The sequence below is a fragment of the Lutzomyia longipalpis genome, chromosome 1 (assembly GCF_024334085.1).
Source record: "Lutzomyia longipalpis isolate SR_M1_2022 chromosome 1, ASM2433408v1".
Classification (NCBI taxonomy): Eukaryota; Metazoa; Arthropoda; class Insecta; order Diptera; family Psychodidae; genus Lutzomyia; species Lutzomyia longipalpis.
This window is the reverse complement of record NC_074707.1, coordinates 17779652-17800052: the sequence shown is the minus strand read 5'-3', so window position 1 is coordinate 17800052 and position 20401 is coordinate 17779652. Positions and strand designations below refer to the sequence as shown.

Below are 20401 nucleotides of genomic sequence, written 5' to 3'. Positions count from 1 at the left end.
TATCGAATTTCACCTCATAAAAGGTTGTACCTCCACACATCTTGTATTCACCATCAGCGGCACTCTCCTTGGGCTCAATTGAAAGATGCATAGTATACTGGGGAAAAAAACGTTTAAGTTCCTTGTGCCGCACTTTCAATTGCAAGTTTCTGGTTTCAGAGTAAAAATGAAGAGGAGAAGCCTTCTTCTACCCCTAAGTATTCCAAGGAACGGACTTTTTTTTTTCTATATATGATTTTTGCCAACAAGGTTAAAATCTAGGAATGCCCTCTATGTTAAAATTCATTGTGGTTTCATCGCAAAATTGTGTTGATTGCAGAGTTGAGATGTAATCTTGATGGTAGATTTGAAATTAAAAGGAGGCTATTCAGTTTAATATGGGTCATGTCTTAACGGGAGGAAAACAACTGGATACGTGTAATCTTTTAGAGGAAGAAATGAGAATAAGAAGGAGCCAGAGATTTTTCACAAGGATCAATTGAAAAAAAAAATGATAGAATTTGCCAGAAAACTACTTGACTTCATTATTGTATTTTTATTCCTTTAAATGTGTGAAACATGAGAGCTCATGTTTCGATGATTTTTCTAAACTTTTGAAGCACATTAACCCTTTAACGTCCAACGTGAAACATAAAAACATTGAAACATGCACTCTTTTATCGCGCTTTTTATTCAATGAATTTTTTTAGAGCACTTTTCTCACTCAGAACGTCTTCTTTGGCCCCTTATGCGTGAATTTGATGCATTTGTAACATGGAAAAATAATTACATTCATAACTAATTGAAAAAATAAAATGTTTCACGTTTGGATCAGCGTTGACCCAAAAAACGTGAAAGGGTTAAAATCTTTTCTTTGCCAATTTTTCGTCAATATTTTTCATTATTTCCGTAAGAAATCTCTTAATAAACTTTTCTAAAGTTCTATCGATTAAAAAAATCTTCCATTTAGAATGTTGCGTGAGAAAGAGATTCAACTCTGATTTAGTCATACTAGAGTACTTTTCGATATGAGTCCTCCGCGGACAGTGCGTTGTATTTGGGTAATTCATCATGGCATAGTGACGGTTTGGAGTCTTCCCGCGAAATCTCACATGATATGAGAAATCGTTATTCAAGCGTGATGTGTTACATGTTGTCATAATTTTGATAGCCTCCCAATTTCTTCTTGGATGTGGTACACACACATTTTATATTAGTGCTAGTTAAGATCTCCCAGGGAAGGGCCGAAGCTCACAGACAATAAGAGTAAGAAAAAGGTATCCGCGCGATGGGTCTCGTCCACCATGCCACAAATTGTGCCCCCCTTTTTATTTATTTATTTAGAAGTGATTTCTCGGATGTCTCTTTTTTCCCTCCATTCGTGGTTGGTCTTTTTTTCTTTGGTAATCCTTTTTTTTGTTTTTTCTTACTTCAGCGTGTGGAGTGTTTTGTTCATCATGGTGTTTTTATTTATACCCCTCCGGGCAATATTCAAATCGCCTTCGAATCATTTTTTAACTGGCACAGAGAGAATTCTGTGTGTATGGGAAATATGTACATATATAGATATATAATTTTTTTTGTCTCCCCCATGAAATCCTTCCCAAAGCATTTATCTCATGTCTGGCCAGAGAATGGCACGAGTTGGTAAATTCTTAGCATTCCCCAATTGTTGCTTCGCTTCTGGTGGAGATTCACAATTGTTTCACACCTTCCAGGTATTTTGTTTACCTTTTTATTGGTTTCTCTCATGGGGAACTCTTTTTTGCACACACTTCACCACCCTCACGAAGAAGTTTTCTCAGGTGAAAAGTTCATTAGTTCACTTGTGGTTTTTCACACACCACATTTTTCTCCCCGCAGCTTTTTTTTGAATCAAACTGGTGGTATACTTTAATTAATATTTCTTCCAACTCTTTGGGAATTTTTCCATCCTCTCGCTCACCTTTCACAGATGAAGAAAATTTTTCATTTATCGATATGTCTTCGGAGAGAGGGAACACCATAAGAGAATCATCCAGAATATTGTATGCGCAAGCGGATCGTGTGATAAAAGAGGTATACAGAGAGAGAAGAGTGGTTAGAGAAGTAAAAAAAATGACAAAGAATGAAACCTGCGAGTTTGTTCGTGCGTTATAAATTCCTTGAATATTTTAATATTCATATTATTATTAATTTCAAATATATCTCTTCCAGTTCAGAGTTTGTCTTAATAAATTGTCTACCTCAGGTAGAACAAGAAGTTGTGGGATTTCACCTTTTTTTTCTACCTTCAAAATTATATCCAAACCTTACGGCAAGGTATTCAGACAATACACTCCTTCGTTTGTTTTCATTATTATTGTGGTTGTCTGATTAAATTTGAAGAAGTTTAAAAGGATTTTTTTAAGTTTAAAGTTTTTTAATAAAAAAAATCATTATCTTTTTAGCTGTGATTCTTTCGAAGAAAAGAATAGCACAGCTTCTGTGTACACTCTAAAATGCAAAGTCGTCAGATCGTGCTCAAACTTGGTATGAGCACGAATTAGGGTCCCCACATTCCAAAAAACGTATGTCAAAAAAAATTTTTCCGGCCGTCCGTCCGGCCGTCCGGCCGTCCGGCCGTCCGGAACCTTTTGCTAAATTACAAGAGAACGGTAATAGATAGAGACTTGCGGTAAACGGCAAAGTTTAAATATCGACCGGAAGACATCCGATTATGAGGTCAAATCCACCCCCCCACCCCGCCGTCCGCCATTTTGAATAACCCCCAAATTTTGTTTTGCCTATATCTCAGCCCCTATTACAGCTAGAAATCTGAAATTTTGATATGTTGTAGGGGCCATCGAGACCTTTCCAACGATACCTCATTTTTGAAAACCGGCCAAGCCGTTTAGCCAATATGGCCGCCACAATTTTTCATCGAAAATCGGCCATAACTCGAAAACGGCTTGACCGATTTTGACCAACTCGGGTTCAAATGAAAGATCTCAAGAAGCTCTACAACTCTCTAGAACATACAAAGTTTCAAAAGTGACCGCTAGAGGGCCAAAAATCAAAAACAAAATTTTCGATTAGTTTTCGATGAATATCTCGAAAGCTACACGATGCATTTTCTTCAAATTTTAATATGTCATAGCTGACTATATTATCTATCACCATGCCAAAAATGAAGAAAATCTATGTCGCCGTTCTTGAGATATAGCCTTCCAAAGTTGGCATGCCATATTTCGGGTTCTACAAGTCCGATTTTAATCAACTCAAGCGCAAATGAAAGGTTTCATGAAGCCCTTTAAATGTCTAGAACATTGCAATTTCGAGAAATGACCGCAAGAGGCGCTCAAGTCAATATTTTGCATATCCAAAATTTTTAAGTCCAAATATCTCAAAAACTGTACTATGCATTTCGTTAAAATTTCAGTATGTTATAGCTGAGGTCAAGACCTTTCCAACGATAGGTCATTTAAGAAAATCTATGGAGCCGTTCAGGAGATATAAGGGTTTTAATTTTTTATTTAATTAATAAGCAAATTCTTAGGCGCCCCGCGAAGCGGGGCGCCTTATATGTATATAAGGTATATGAATATAAATGCAGAGTAAAATATAACGGTAAAATATAAATATATATAGTTGCATGTTTAATTAGTACGCTAACTATTTGGCGCCCCGCGAAGCGGGGCGCCTTATATATAAGGTATATAAATATAAATGTAAATGCAAAGTAAAATATAACGGTAAAATATAAATATATATAGCTACATGGTACAGATTAAGGAGAAAAGGGAATGTACATGGTAAGTTTCACTTACGGGCTGTGATTCTTCCTTCAGAGGCCAAGTTAAATATATTTAAATGCAAAGTCTAATAGATAGCTGCAGAGTATGGATTAATCAGAAAAGGGAATGTACTGGTAAGTTTCACTTACGGGCTGTGATTCTTCCTTCAGTGATCAGTCTAAGTGTGATATTTTATATAAGTTTGATGGTGCAAACTCTGGGGAAGGATGACTCGCGCCACGAATCACAGCCAATGCGCGAGTTAGCCTTCCCCCAGAGTTTGCACCATCAAACTTATATCAAATATCACACTTAGACTGATCACTGAAGGAAGAATCACAGCCCGTAAGTGAAACTTACCAGTACATTCCCTTTTCTGATTAATCCATACTCTGCAGCTATCTATTAGACTTTGCATTTAAATATATTTAACTTGGCCTCTGAAGGAATAATCACAGCCCGTAAGTGAAACTTACCATGTACATTTATTTTCATTTTATTCTTGATTAAAAAGGATATAGGAAGAGATCTTCATAATTTTCTAACATTTTCTTTGAATTAATTGATAAAGGAGTTTATTCGTTTCACTATGGGACTGCTTTGTAGTCGAGTAAATAATCAGAATGCACGTAATATTATAGAGAGTTAAAATGAATAAGAAATTGCAAATTGCCAAGGACACTTCGGAGAATTTTCATTTTCCAGAAAGAGAGAACAAAAATACACAATTATGACGTCATTGTATGCAATTTTTGGTTGAATCTAAGAAAATCAAAGAACATGAGAAGTTTGTTTCGCTATTTATTAATATTTTTTAAACCTTTAGGAGATTAAATGAATCCTAATTGGTTTCTCGAATGAGACCATGACCCATAGTCAAGCGAATAAACTCCTTTTCCATATAATTTTCTCATTTTTCTTCATTAATTATGATTCTATTCAGCAATTTTAATCACATTATTTTTTCAGAAAATATAAAGTCAAATCATCTTGATTCTTTTTCTCAAACTTTCTTCTTGGAATGCCCTCGTGGAATGATTAGTTGTGTTCAGTCGTTTAATGTTGAATAAATTTGTTGTGAGAGATAGCAACGATTGAGGAGGAAACATGATTGTGAGTTACAATGGGGAGATGATTGTAAATTCCATCTTATTTTCTCATCGTAATTTAAGTTAGAAATGTACTGGTAAGCTGACCAAGCTTACGAGAGCTGTGTTTCTTTCAGTGTACCAATATTGTGAGAGCAAACTCTAACGCAAATTAATTTAAATACGCGCAAAGTCGGGAAAAGTTGAAAAGTCATACCCTATGAAATGTTTGGAAGGCCATATCTCGAGAACGGATCCATAGATTTTCATAATTTTTTTTTTGTTTGAAAGGTCTTGAAGTCAGCTATAACATATCGAAAAATGAAAAAAATTTATGTCGCCATTTTCGAAAAATTCGAGTTCGAAATTTTCGAAAACTTTGTTTTTGACTTTAGCGCCTCTTGCGGTCATTTCTCGAAGTTGCAATGTTCTAGACATTTGTAGGGTTTCTCGAAACCTTTCATTTGCGCTTGAGTTGATCAAGATCGGACTTGTAGAACCCGAGATATGACATGCCAACTTTGGAAGGCTATATCTCGAGAACGGATCCATAGATTTTCTTCATTTTTGGCATGAAGCTAGATAATATGGTCAGCTACAACATATCAAAAAATGAAGAAAATTTATATCGCCGTTTTCGAGATATTCATCGAAAACTCATCGAAAATTTTGTTTTTGATTTTTGGCCCCCTAGCGGTCACTTTTGAAACTTCGAATATTCTAGAGAGTTGTAGGGTTTGTTGAGATCTTTCATTTGACCCCGGGTTGATCAAAATCGGTCAAGCCGTTTTTGAGTTATGGTCGATTTTCGATGAAAAATTGTGGCGGCCATATTGACTAAACGGCTTAACCGATTTTCGAAAATGAGGTATCGTTGGAAAGCTATTGATGGCCCCTACAACATATCAAAATTTCAGCCCTCTAGCTATAATAGCGGCTGAGATATAGCGAAAACAAAATTTTGAGGTTATTCAAAATGGCGGACGGAGGGGTGGGGGGGTGGATTTGACCTCATAATCGGACGTCTTCCAGTCGATATTTAAACTTTGCCGTTTACCGCAAGTCTCTATCTATTACCGTTCTCTTGCAATTTAGCGTTATACTCCGGACGGACGGACGGCCGGACGGCCGGACGGCCGGACGGCCGGCCGGAAAAAAAATTTTTGGCGCATACGTTTTTTGGAATGTGGGGACCCTAATTCGTGCTCATCCCAAGTTTGAGCCCGATCTGACGACTTTCGATTTTGCTCGGTACACAAAAGCTGTGTCTGAAAGAAACACAGCTAAAACATCAAATTGAACGTGATAAGGAAGATTTGATGCTGCCCTCAAGGGAAATGGTTTTTTTTATATTGACGAAATTGCCAACATATATACACCGAGAGAGTGGGCAACATGGATTGAGTGTATTCTAATATAAACTTCCCATGATTTTATGTTATTTACAGAGAGAGAGAGCCAAAAGCACAAAATCGTAAATTAAATTTTACATTATTGCAAAATATTATTTGTGTTTATTGTACGAAAGCATCATACATTTAATATGGGTACAATACTTGAAAAGGTGGCTCTTTCCCTCTGCGATGGCGTCTTATGGAGGCAGAGGGGCAACTCTCATGGCTCCATCATCATCTCTGTGAAATGTCCAATACAAAACAGTTAAAGAGGGGATTATCACACTGCGCCATGAAGATGATGATGGCATAAAGAAAGAGAATTTAATTTCTTGTACAATTCATTCGCGACAATCCTGAGATGTTTACAATAAAGACTCATAAAATATGTGATTATCCATTCGATAATGATTGTGTTGAATTGTTGCAACGATATTCACCCTTCTCGCTATTAAATCTATACACACACACATCACATTCCTCTTTTTTGCAACCCCCGCGAAAAATGGACATATAAACTATTATATATTTTGAGAAGATATAATTCTGATATAGTCTGCACGGAGTCAGAGGTCTCGCTCTGGTGGAATGTTCATTTTTTGGCTGCCACAACCGCCATAATTCTCATGATTGGTTGTCGTTTCACTTTATCATTTCTATCGTTTTCATCTCCTTTTGATTCTTTTGCCATTTTCAGAGATTCAATTTTTTTTAGGTTTTATTCTGTGCCCTCCATGAACCATTCTCAACCTCTTTTCGCGCCACGAGCTTCTTGTTCAATTCACGGGAAGGAATTCCCCATTCTTCTTTCAATATACCTTTTACTCCCATCGCGAACATATTGCCTGTGCTATATGGAATTTTTCTGCAAAAAAAAAATTCTCAAAATGCACACACTTCTGGCTGCCTACAGAAAAATGGCAAAAGAAATATTTTGTACGCTCATAGCCAAATATGTTGTTGTAGAATAGTTGAAATTTGATACATTCAATCGATATGAATTTAAATAATACATTTAACACTTTTTTTTGGCCATATGAGAAGTGTTTGACAATGTATTTAAATGGGTATTGGTGATCGTCTAACCTTTCCCATTTTTGCCTACTTTTTGTGAATTTTTATGAATGAACAGGAAATTTATGATTTTCGTGAAATATAATTAATAATAAAAAAAAAAACCACTGTCTTCTCCAATCTATTCAAAGACTCAAAAAAATGTGAAATAGATTCACAAGAAAATGTCAAAATTAGTTTTTATTGCTCCAGAAGACACGTGTAACGACTCTTTTGTGTCTCATATAGACAGCACTATTTTCTTCATCTCTCGCCACGTGATAATTAATGCAAAATACATCGAATTACGCAAGAATGGTGGCAAAATTCCATCTGCCACCACTGTGACACTATTAATCATTGGTGCGGCACTTTGCGAGAAGAATTATCTTATCTCTGGGTTAATCTACTGAACCTCTCAAGTCACAATTATTAAAACACCTTAATCGTTTAATTTTTTTTCTTTAGTTCATTAATTAATGAAATATTTTTTTAAATAAAAAGTTTTTTTTTGTGAATTTGTTGATTAAATAAAATTAATTGATGTCGGTCGTGCATTGCAAGGGGCTTAGCTGTCAAGTCAAATAATAATTAATTTTTAATTAATTTTTGTGATTTCTTGACATTTCTTTTTTAACGTTTGACACTTGTTATCTAACGTTCGAAGTTTGTTCTAACGTTTATTATTTTTATTAATGCTGAAATATATTTTTTTATTCTTAGGCCTAAACTAGACCTAAACTTTGAGATTGATTAAATTGTACTCAACCACCATCACAGACTACAGCACTGTTCTCAACTCAGTCTCTGACCTAATTCTATTAAAATGTGACTTTTTTTGTTAAGGGCAAAATAATAAATTGTAAATTCGTGTAATATGGGAATGCAATGTTTAATAAGAATAATAATATAATTTTAAGTAATCCAGCCTCACCCTTCAGGTTATGAACTTCTTATTCTTTGGTAAAGTACTCACGTTTTTGCAGAACTCCTGTGTGTGTGAATTGAATTTGGAGCGCATGTGGAATTTGAGAAGTTTAAAGGAGAAAAATGTCTTGGCTCAAATAAGATGAAGGTGCATTTTATGAGGAATAATATTGCAATATGACGGGGAGTTGTAATAATTTTTCAAAATGAATGTCACGAATATTATTCTGTGGTGTGTGTAACTCGTGAAAAAATTTGCTTCGACAAAATCGTGCTCATGGTGGAAAATTACAATAATTCCAAACATAATTCGAAGCAGTTCCTCTCCGCGAGGGAACTCGTATGTGAGGAGCTAAATGGGGGCGGGGGAGGAGGAAGATTGCAGAAGGAAGAGGTGAAAAAAAAGCATGCAAGTCTTTTTGATATTGTTACGGTTGCTTGGGAATAACTCGGTGCCTCATAAATATTCTTCGTGATTTTCACAGAGCATTCAATTTAAAATTTGCAAGATAAGGGGCAAATCTGCAAATCAAGACACTTTATTGGATTGTAAATATGAAAGATTGGGGATGAGGATATGGGGTGTGTGTTTGTGTGCATTTAATGAGGCACCTTTCACAGGATGCTGTGAAACACCTTATTCCATTTTGGTAGATGCATTGTGTGTAAGATGGAAGAGGTGTTTGGGCGCGAAAACATCTCGATGGAATTTAAAACCATCGCCACAATTTGTGTATTGGCAGTAAAGAAAATTATTATAATTGAGTCATCTACTCACGGAGGGATTCTCTGACTTTTCTCTCTCACTCCATCCTCTGTGTACAATGTACCAACGTATCCCGCAGCATCCATTTAGGTCTGTGCCGCTTCCACCATCCTCTACTTCCCCGGAGACTTTTTTGAATACAATGTGTGACAATCCACTTTGTCGCCCCCTGTGGGTGATGCATCTCCATGGGGATAATAAATGCACCATTTGTCACATTTTAAAGCGCAAAAGGCTCAAATGTTTGTTTATTTACATGCACCATCAGCAAATGTAACACACGCCAAGCACAAGCGACATGGAAAAATAGTATACATACATAGTATTTTCCTTCCACTCTTGCATTTCTTCCTCATCTTCTCCCATTGAGTTTTGTGCGTGAAAAGATTTCATATTATGTGTATTTATAGGATTTTCATTGCTCTTTTAGCATCTTCCTCATCTCAATGAGTGATGAAGTTGAAAAAAAAACTGGGAAATGTGTCAAAATTGCATTAGTCATTATTTCCCTATTTGTGTGCAATTAATGGATTTTACAGCAGGAGGTGAGAAGTCTTTTTTCTCAAGTTTTTCTTAAAATAAAATTCTTGAAAATAATTTGCACTGAAATATATCCAAGATCTGCTATATACCTACTATACATAGCATTGCCTGTCAGCTAATAGAAAATTTATTCTGAACACATATTGATAAATTTTACTATTTATGAAGCAATATTGGGTTACAAAATATTTATGAATGAACTTTTGAAAGCTTTCAATGGCCATCACGCCAAAGAAAGACAACTTGAGATGAACCATGATTAGATAATTTATTTCTTGGAAGAATGAATGTAGTATAGTGCGAGATAAGTTAAGAAAAAGCCCAATTCGTTAATTTGTTGACGGGAACTACGCTTATTAAATAGAATCATTAATCAAATGCGGAAACAAGCAATTTCATTCAAAAACAACAACATCCAAAATGAGCTTCTCAGAAGAAGAAGCTAAAAGAAATTTATTTTTTCTAAAGAAGGTGCACTCACGCTGAAATGCAAAATGAAAATAAAAGAATGAAACCATTTTATCTAATTGAAAATAAGGAATGAAAATACAATTTTTCTGTGTGAGAGAATACTGTGTATTTTATGGTGCGTCTTAACTTCCTATTGGTTGTATTTTTCTCTTTGGGTGCGCACACGCATCTCAAAAATCATCGTACAATTAACATTTTTAATTTTTCCACCATGATACAAAAAAAGTTCTTCCATTGAGCATTTACATAAAATGATTAATGTCGTCGATTTTATAGTTTTATACGTGTTAGACACGGATTTGAACATCATTATCAGGGCCCGTTTTTTGTACGATTCTCCGTGATTTTTTTTCTCAACCAAATCCAAACTTTCTGGGACAATAAAACGCAATTAGAGACACTATCGTGTGGTGGATGGGTTATCCAAATTGTCTCTGCCTCTCTACAAAACAGATTGATCGATAATAAAATCACGTAATTAATTACCACGGAGAGGGATCGTTTGAAGGCACAAAAAAAATGTCTCGAATTTATATTGGGAAATTGAGTGTATAAAATTCAATAAAACCCAATTTAATTGCGGTGGAAATCGATGGAATCCATTTAATTTGGGAAAAATCCAATTTAAACGTGAATTTCTCCCGCGTGTGGACGAACGGATATGGATGGGAAATGAGGGAAAATGTGCGATAATTTCCTGCTAAAAGATTACGTAATGAGTGAAATTGACAATGTGAATGATATTCTCTGTTGCCAATGAAATTCTATTTAAGAGACATTTTATTGCTTTCTTTTGATTTTGTAAGCTAAGAAAAATGATAATTATGTTTATTTTCTATGTTGATTTCTTATCGATCTTTATGTTCTTAAATTGAAAAAATAAGTTAAATGAAATTCAATTTGAATCAACAAATTATAGAACCTTAAAGGTTCTTTCAATTTAATTTTTAAAGAGTATTAATTGAACAAAAAGAATAATAATTGTAAGAAAACTAACCTAGCAAAGTGAATAAAAATTTCCTTCAACATTCTGCCTTAAATTAATTTATTTTCAAGACTTGCCGACAGAAGGAAAAGCTTGCAATATGTCTGAAAAAAAAACAGAGAACCGCCACACCCACAGTCACCCCCGAAAAAAAAGTAGAGGGAAAGTTGAATGAAAAAGTGAGTGGTGGAAATGTTAATTGTAGCTTGCAGAAGAATTTTTTACCAACTTCCAGCCGCTGAAAGCTGCCTCAGTGGAATGGTATGGTGGGGAAAACGGATCATGAAAGACAATTTAATTTTTCATTTTCTCCCTGGAATTGGGGGTGGCGGGAAAATCGAATTTTTGTCGAGGGTGGCACCCACAAAGTAAAATATCTCCTGTGATTTGTGATTATTATTTAGAAGTTGAGCACATGCTATCCATCATTGTCTAACCCCTGTTTTTGTGCCCCTAATGGCATTTCTACAATTCCCAAAAGTTGTGTAATACTCTGTGGAAAAAAGGGGGATGAAAATGTATTTAGTGTGTGTGTGTGTGTGGAAAATCTCAGTGTGTATTTGTGGATTTGTTCATTTTCATTGGATTTACCAATGTGTGTGCTGGAACTGGGGGTTGCTGGAAAAGCCCATATTGTAGATAAACGCACCCAAAATGGATTTAGATATGTATCTCCGTGCATATATAGAAAAGAGGGAAAAGCTCCCTTGACATCTAAAATCCCTTCTCATCCGAAAACCCTGAAATTGTGTTTGTATGTCTGCCACTGACGTCTATTTCGTGTGCGGTGGATGAAATTTTCATCTCCGCCCTTCTCTCTCCCCAAAAATACTGTATTTGTGTTAAAACCTGGGAATTCCTCAAATTCTCCTCCTTCGTTTGTATCTTATTTTGCTATATAGTTATGGAGAAAAGTGTTCGAAGGACCTTTTGGGAAAGTTTCTTCTTTAGTGACTTTTAATAATAACTTTGTCTTTCTACACCAACTTGGGCAGACATTGTTCCATTTAGGAAACTTTGCAAGGATTTTACAGAATTAATAAGGGATGGTTTGATATGGGAACTTGAAGAGTTTTCTGGGTGATTTTTGGGTCAAATTTTAAACAAGAAATTAAAGAATTTTGTTTCTTTGCCGTTAAAACCCTCAAAAATATTTCTCAAAGGTTTTCAAAAAAGCTTTTTGAATTAATCAAATATATTTTTATCTAGAACATGATCAACTCTAGATGAGTTAGAACAATAAAGAAGGTATTCCAACAATGTCCATTAAGATATTCACGCGTGTGGTACAACAAGGAGCAAATATTTCTTCTCAATTGTGGTTGGTGGAAGTTTGTTTGAAAGGAATTTTCATACCTGTGTGCATTTCTCACACCAACTGTTCACGGAATTCTCAAGAATTTTCCACAGAATTCTAAACATTTTGTCCATTTGCTTTTGCACACGTATACATGAGTTATTAGAGACACACACACAAAATATTTCTTTGCCAGCAAATAAATTGAGATAGCAAAATGGTGTGTGATTTGCTCAAAGTACAAATTATTAGATTATGAATGAAAATGGTTAAATTCCACCTTGAGATTGTGCTTTCATTTCTCAATACTCCATCCCATTATATGTTGTGAAATTGATGGTGGAGAGAGGAATATATAACAAGTTATTTATTGGAAAGCACTCGATCGATTGACTTTGTCTTGTTCTTTTCGTTTCGCACACAATCCGGGATTCTCGATCATCGATCATCTCCATTGAGCATAATTCGTAGATTTGTGTTATATGAAAGTGTTAAGTTGCCAGGGACATACTCAAGGGAGGGATAGTTTTGCATTAAATTCTACAGGAAAAATTAGAATTTTACTTAAATCTTTAATTTTCTTCCTTCTTAACTTTAACAATCTTGCAAGTTCTTTGATTTCGTTCAAGAAAGATGATTTTTTCCAAAGATCCTCTCAAAGGGGCTACTCAACGTATACTTAAGTACGTCAAAATACAGTGAGGGTCGTGAAAAATGTGGGAAATTTCTGAGAAAAAAAATTTACAGTAAGTTTTACCCTTAATTCGTTCCTTTTACTACACCAGTATTGGCCTCGAGCCCATGTTTCGCGAGGCAATTCTCATATTTTCCATTGGAGAAGTTGAACATGAGACAAGACAACTTGTTACACTGAGATCGTAAATTTTTCACACATACACAACGTGAAGACTTTTGCTTCTCCACCTCCCATTTTCTTGTGCTGTTGCGATTTCTTCTCACAACACCCAACAGTTTCTGCGAGAAAGGACGTATCGGCTGGGAGGCCTGGGAGTGTGTTTTGGAGAATGGGAATTGAGCTATTGGAGTCAGAAAACCAATCGGTGTTCGACGGCAATTTATCCCATTGAAGTTGTTGCGATCTTTCGGGGTCTGCACGAATGGGCAATATTGAAATGCGAATGTGCAATGGACTGAGAGAGAGAAAATCCACGATAAATTGTGGCATTTTCATTGAGTTGTATCACATTTGATCAAAATATTGATATCGCGACCGTTTGTGATCGCAAAAGGGGATTTTCTCTTCTGTGCGTGTGTGCAGAGTCTCACATAGGTTTCCCGCCAAAATATTTTCTACGCCTCCAATGTGCGTGACGAAATTAGAGGGAGGTGGAATAGCGTTTTCCATGAATTTCGAATAAGACTTCAAAGGTCCTCTTATATCACTTGCTGCAACGCCCTTTCTTTCCAGCCCAAGAATTATTGACTTCACCTCTCCTTTTTTTCTCCACCACACTGTCCTTCTGAGACTTTGACTTTTTGAGGGTGGACGAACAATGGGGTACCAGGGTAACAAAAGACACCCTCCGTGTGCGTGGAAAAGACTTAAACACCCTTGAAGGGTTTGAGACACATAAAACGATGGAGCCTCTGAAGAAATTTATAAAGTGATAAATTTCACATATAAAATCAACAATATTAATAGCTTTTACTATACTATTTTATCCTCAAAAGGAGTGCGTTGTGATGCTTTCTTTTTTGTGGAAATTTTCTTTTATAGTTTGTTTGGTGAAAGGTGAGGGATTAAATTCTTCGCCTTAATTCAAATTCGTCTTCTTTCAGTTTTACAAAAGATCCGTCTGGGGCGGATAATTCATTTTATAAATGGTTGTAATTTTCGTTAAGATAAATTAACCTTTGGAATGCGGAGGCCTTGGTAGTTACGTAGAATGCGAAGGTGGGGTCGTTGAACGACCCCAAAAAGAAGGCCAATTTTCTCCAAAACTATACAACCTGGAGTTGTCGGGTTAGTGCCTATAGATTCCTTATATAGTCCTCTTGCACCCTGCATCACAAATTCGCCGCCCTAAAATACTTAGAAGGAGATATTAGGGAAAAACATTTTTAAATCATTTTTCACAATTTATTTTTGAGAAATTTGCCAAGAAACTGCAATTTTTTTTTCACTCTTCCCCACATTCCCCTCACTTCCCGCAACGTGATAAATGGCAATATTTCTCGAATATTCTTTATTGTTTTGCACATTTACATGCTTCTAATTATGTTTTATGTTGTTTATGCTCTAAAAAATTTTCCGCAGCATGACCGTTACACCAATTTTTGAATTCCCTTCTTCTACATTTTCCTTCATAACTTTTCTTGTGGTGGTCGGATTGAGCTGAAATTTTTACACAACCTCCTCAGATAACCAAGGAACTTATTTCCAAAAGATGGTAATGGTATCTTTTATATTTATGGAGATATAACACGAAATATAGCGCTGGGGTCGTTCAACGACCCCGCTCCGCATTCCAAGGGTTAAAGACTTTTTAATCAATTTACTGGTCTTCAAACTGAAAAAAAACAAAATTATTTTAGGAATTAAGATATTTCTTAAATTAAAGTAAAGCATTACTTTCAATTTAGTTTGGTTTTTGAGCAAATTAAAAATAGAATTTTATTCTTAAAAAAGGATTTTACCCGATTTTATATTGAAAAATCAATAGAATCACAACTGAAAAGAAACTGCTGAAAAGACTTTCTATTTTCCACTGCGATCAGTTGTAAAAGCCAGCAAAGATTTGCCTAAAATCGTAAACAATGACGTCAATATTGTGCTTTTTGTCTTATTTAACGTCATTGTTTGCATTTTCAAATTTTTTTTGCGAGCGTACCTGTCTGATTCCAGAAGGAAATGGAAAGTCTCTTTAGCGATTTTGGCGATTTCTATTTTTTTTTGATCTTTCGTATCTCGATTATTTTCACAAATGATAAATTTTTCATAAAAAATTGGGTAAACTCCTTTATAGATATATTTCCGAAAATGAAATATCTCTCAGGACAAATTCTAAACCTGAGGTATGTGAGAATAAAAAATATAAATACGAGAGAATAATAAAATGATTTCTTTCCACTTTGGGGCAAGTTGTGTCGGGGATTCAAAAACGAAAGACAAAATACCCGTGTTGGAGGGAAAGATACATCGTTAGATGGGTGAGAGAGCGAAACGGCGACTACATAAAAATTTATAGACATATTTTATTAATATTAAAACACGATGTCGTGTCCACAAAAATCGCCGGAGAATAGAATGGGGGAAAAATTAAAACGATTAAAGCTATAAATTATTCTTAAATGATTTGACAATATTTTATTTTTTGATTTTTTTCCTCCATCTCGTCTACTTTTCTCTACATTTTTCTCATCTTCCACCTTTCCTTGGGGATCCTTTTCTGTTGATGACGACTGCCTTCGACACAAAACTGGCAGTTTTTGAGGAAAAGAGGGATACACATTGCCAAAGGGATGACGATCGTGATCTTTTTTTTAAACAACTTTTTGGAGTAAAATGATAAATTGTCTCACGGTGATTTTCAAAAATTATTTTGGGACTTTTCTTCGCTTGAGGATTTCCAAATTCTCAGAAAGTCAAAATTCAATTAATTTGTTTTCACATGATCATGATCGAGTGATCGTTAAGACGGAATCTTCGTTGGAATTGATATCTCTCGAATTAATCGGATGCTTTTGGACAAATTTGTGAGACATTCCCCAAACGATTTGGCAAGATTTCGAGGGTAATTTTGCTGTCAATCCCAACTGGCAGGAATCATCACCTTTTTTTTCCTTCTTCATGCAGCAATGGCATAGAAGGAATCCCTGGAAAAATTTCAAAAATGTTCTCCAACCTTCTCAAATGATTTATGGGGCGTTTTTGGTGAAACGTTTCTTTTTTTTTTAAGTTCCTTTACATTTCTTATACTTTTCATCCACATCGTGGTTTTGTTCTTTCCACCAAAAAAAAAACTTAAGAAAAAATGGTTAAGGAAAAGAAGTTTCTGGGCGATAGAAAAAAAAATTGACATTAAACTTTTCGTATATTGACTTTGTTGTAAAAGAATCTTGTAAAAATCACCTCAACTGGAGCAGTTTGCTGATTTTATTCCAATTGGGTGATGTTCCCTATTAAATCTGGAGTGTGTGTGGTACACTTATATGAGTGGAGGCAAAAAAAGAGAAGATTTTGATTGTGTCCCGTAGGAACATAAAGCGATAAAAATGGTTTTTATTGAGTGAATTTTCATGGTGTTTTGAGGTGAAAAGAAAAAGAGGCAATATCGAAGAACGTGGAGGAACCTTGACTCTCTCGCCTCAATTTTTTATGGCACATCCTCATGCCAATTTTATTTGTTTATGCCTCCTCACAAAAATCCATATTCTATTGAGTTTCCCTCCCCATTCATGGGTACTACACACACACATTTCTTGGATGAGGAAGAACATTTTATGACCCACAGTGTGAGATGGATTTGAGAGACTTTCTGACTTGACTGATTGCTCCCCCAATAAATTGTCCAATTTATTTATGCGTGCCCACCTTTTATGTCGCTTTTTTCCAGGTGAGAAGCCATTTAAGTGCGAACACGAGGGATGCGACAGGAGATTTGCCAATTCATCGGACCGGAAGAAGCACTCGCACGTTCACACGTCCGACAAGCCCTACAATTGCCGCGTAAATGGGTGCGATAAGTCCTACACGCATCCTTCCTCCCTGAGGAAGCACATGAAGGTGAGACAAAAATTTTCTTAGCATTAGGTCGCCAATTTGTTGCATTACTACTAGGCCATTTATAAAGATGTTGATTGCAACGAAGAAGCATTCAGTTTGTATTTCACGACATGGCGTGTTTGTCTCTGCAAAAACTTTTCATAAAGTTCTATATTTATTTGCAAAAATTCAAAATTATATCTTTTTTCTTTTTCCTTCTTATCAAGATCAATTAAGTCTGATGGCATTTATTCTTAAAGAGTTTATCTCCCACGCCTTTTTCCCATACAGAGAAAAATTCTAACTTACCGATCATGAGAAAATTCTCCTCAAAACAAACGACTTCTTCGAGAGATTCTAAAGAAGAAAGGGAGATAATTGAAATTTAAACAAAATGAAGAACATCATGTTAACAAAACAGAATGGATAAATGGTTTTTGATTGATTTTAAGGGTTTTTTCTTCCACGATCGCTTAATATTTTTTTCGGGGCCATTTAAAAATCAATCTCATTAAACTAAAACCTCCCAATAAAGGGCATTGTTGAGTGGAGAAATAAATGTCGAGGAGTGTAAAATTCGAAAGATCACCATAAAAACATTCAATTTCATCCCACCATTCTTGTGATCTTCTTTTCAACATCATCCGTGAAAGCAAACAAATTCATCTCAATCACGAAGTGAGGAGATTACACGCCAAAGGATCCATCCATTGCACCGTGAAGAATTTGAAAGAAAAAATATATTATAAATTGTTATACCAATTTTCTCAATGTTATGGGAATTTGTGTTCTTAAGGTTGTTTGTCTTTTGCACAGGTGCACGGGAGTCTGGGTGAGAAATCACCGTCGCACGCGTATGATAGCGAAGGTGAGGAATCGAGCTCGTCGAGTGTGATCACGGGTGGAACGCAGACGCCGCCGACGACGCGTCTGGGTGGCGGAACGGATAAGCTGCTGACGCCGTCGTCGATAAAGTCAGAGACCGGCCATGGGCATCATACACACCTGTCGCACCATTCGCTGCACAGCAACAATAACAACAAGCCACCGCCTCCGCCTGCACCGTACGGCCCGCTTGCGCCGCACCAGACGCCGCCCGCATCGTCTGCCTCGTCAATGCTCGTGGGACACCATCAGCACCATCTTCTCTATCACCATACGCAGCATCCCAACGATTGGTACCATCACCATCATTCACCGAGCACCCCTACCGCAGACACCATGACGCACCTCAATCACTTCAGTCATCACCATCTTGTGCATCACGGCGCCGCCACGGCGTACTGAGGAGAACCCCTCGGTGGCCCCATTGCATGGCACGATCCCCACGCTCCTGAGATCAGTGACAAAAACTAAAATGGCGCAACGTTCGTGCACACAGCCTATGCTGAACCTATTGGTTAGTGAGTCCTATTCTAAAAGCTACCCAGTGACAATACCTATATAGGCACTATGACTTATTAACTTAAATAATTATTTTCCCGTCTTTTGCAATCATTTTTAAGGTCAGGAACGTATTTAAAAGTTTTTTTAGGTAAAATATTTCAAAGGAGCTTATTCAAGCTGCTCTGCTTCTAGGAAACAATTTTGATCAGTAATATCTTTTAGAGGATCAAAAAAAAAAACGCAAAATAACTTATCATTTTCCGCTAAATCCACTAAAGATTTCCCAGAAAATGTAAAAATATGCGCAGTCATTGCCCATTTTTTTCCCTTTTAATGTTTCAAAACATTCGCAACAATGTTTCATCAATGAATTTGTCGCTATGAAACATTGTTGTGAGTCAAAATTGTTTCCTCGAATCAGAGCACAACCCATATATGATTGAATGAACTCCTTTCTTAAACTTTCATGAGCTTTTGAAAGCTTAATTTTTTTTAAATTTAAATTGAGAACAAATTGAACTTTTTTATAAAAATTGATTGAAAATGAAAATATTCCTTTAAATTTTCGTTCTTGAAATTTTAAATCTACCACATAAAATGACATAAATTATGCAAATTCTCATATAATGCAAAGATTGATCAAAGATAGTGCTAAATATGGTATTGCTACATGCAAGATATTGCAAGCAGGTTTTATATAGGCTGTGTATTTGTCTCCTATAAAATTTAGCAATTTTATCGAGAACAAACCACCTCTACTAATCACGCCATGTTGGCCGCGAATCCTAAGAAAAAAACAATTTGAAAGTTAAATGTCTCTCAAAGACACCGACTTGTGCCTCTGCTTGTATCCCTCTGGAAGTAATGACGACAAAATTCGTAGATTTAAGCAAAAAGAAAAGCTAAAAAAAAAATTGTAAACCCAAACCACCCTCGCAAAAGGGGGTCGGAGAGGGTGTATGTAGAAGTTCGTTCGTGTTACTTAGTGGCGAGAGATTTTTAGTTGAGAGACTTTTTTTGTTGGTTTAGATATCCTTGAATTCCCACATCACGACAAACTACCATTAATTAGGGCTTTTATGTGAACGAATGAGACGACTTTTTGCTCGATTTTAGATGGAAAATTTGAGTCATTTTCTCACATGACGATTTAGGAAAAATTTGTATGAAAAAACCACCAACTACCCCATCCCCATCCCTTCTTAATAAGCTTTGACGAGTTTAAATGTGTGTGAGTTTAGATGAAAACACACTCGAGATTAATTTTTGCCTGCCAGACCCATCACAAATTTTAGTGCGTAGAAATTGACAAGATAATTAATTTATTGCAAGTGTGATAAAAAGAGAATAAAAAAATTGTAAATATAGATTATAAAAAAATATAGTTTTAATTTTATTGTATGTTGACCAAGAGAAAAAAAGAAAATTCTATAACAGCGAAAAAAGCTCATTGCGCTTCAGAACACCACCCCCTGCAAATGAAAAAAAAAAAAATTGCGCCAAAAACAATTTTTTGAACCTCCTGGACTTGTGTTGAAAATTTAATTAATTTACAATTTATAAAACAGAACAATATAGTGCATCACAATGGGACAACAAAAGGAGAGTCAGTGAGTGTAGAGAGGAGAATAAATGAGTTTTACTATAAATAAAATTTATTGTAAATTGTAATGTTGTAAATAACAATTGAAAATAATTGAAGAATTAAAGTATTGTGAATGTATTATACATGAAATATATTATTATTATATAAATCCGCGCAAGACTTTCTCGAAAAGACAAAATACCCAACAAAAGCGCAAAATCACATCCTCCCGGTTCTTATGTGCATTGTATTGGTGCAAGATCACATGAAAACGGGAGCATGGAGGAGCAGCACTTGCTTTTGCAGCTCACACGGATAATTGATGGCAGGTCTCGCGGGGCTGCGGTGAGTTTGCAGCACACACCGGGTATGTTACTTCCCATATGGGAAAATGGCAAAGGCGTGCAATGTGGAGCAGAGCTATTTCTCATTTTCCCAGCACCAAC

General features: G+C 35.9%; 1 protein-coding gene across 11 annotated transcripts in view; it reads left to right on the top strand.

Annotated features, from left to right (window-relative positions):
- The window catches only part of LOC129794458 (pair-rule protein odd-paired), a 36985-nt gene extending 16889 nt beyond the window's left edge, over window positions 1-20096 (top strand). For 9 of the 11 annotated variants that reach the window (XR_008751057.1, XR_008751056.1, XR_008751054.1 and 6 more), the window contains 3 exons: window positions 16836-17005; window positions 17801-18383; window positions 19101-20096. Coding sequence is in view for 1 of the 11 variants with exons in the window: in XM_055835213.1 (XP_055691188.1) it covers window positions 16836-17005; window positions 17801-18271 (641 nt within the window). In the remaining 10 variants the exon portion in view is untranslated. Of the gene's footprint in view, window positions 1-16835; window positions 17006-17800 lie in introns of all 11 variants that reach the window. The other 2 variants (XR_008751055.1, XM_055835213.1) reach the window with 2 other exon arrangements.
- Window positions 20097-20401: the final 305 nt, after the last annotated feature.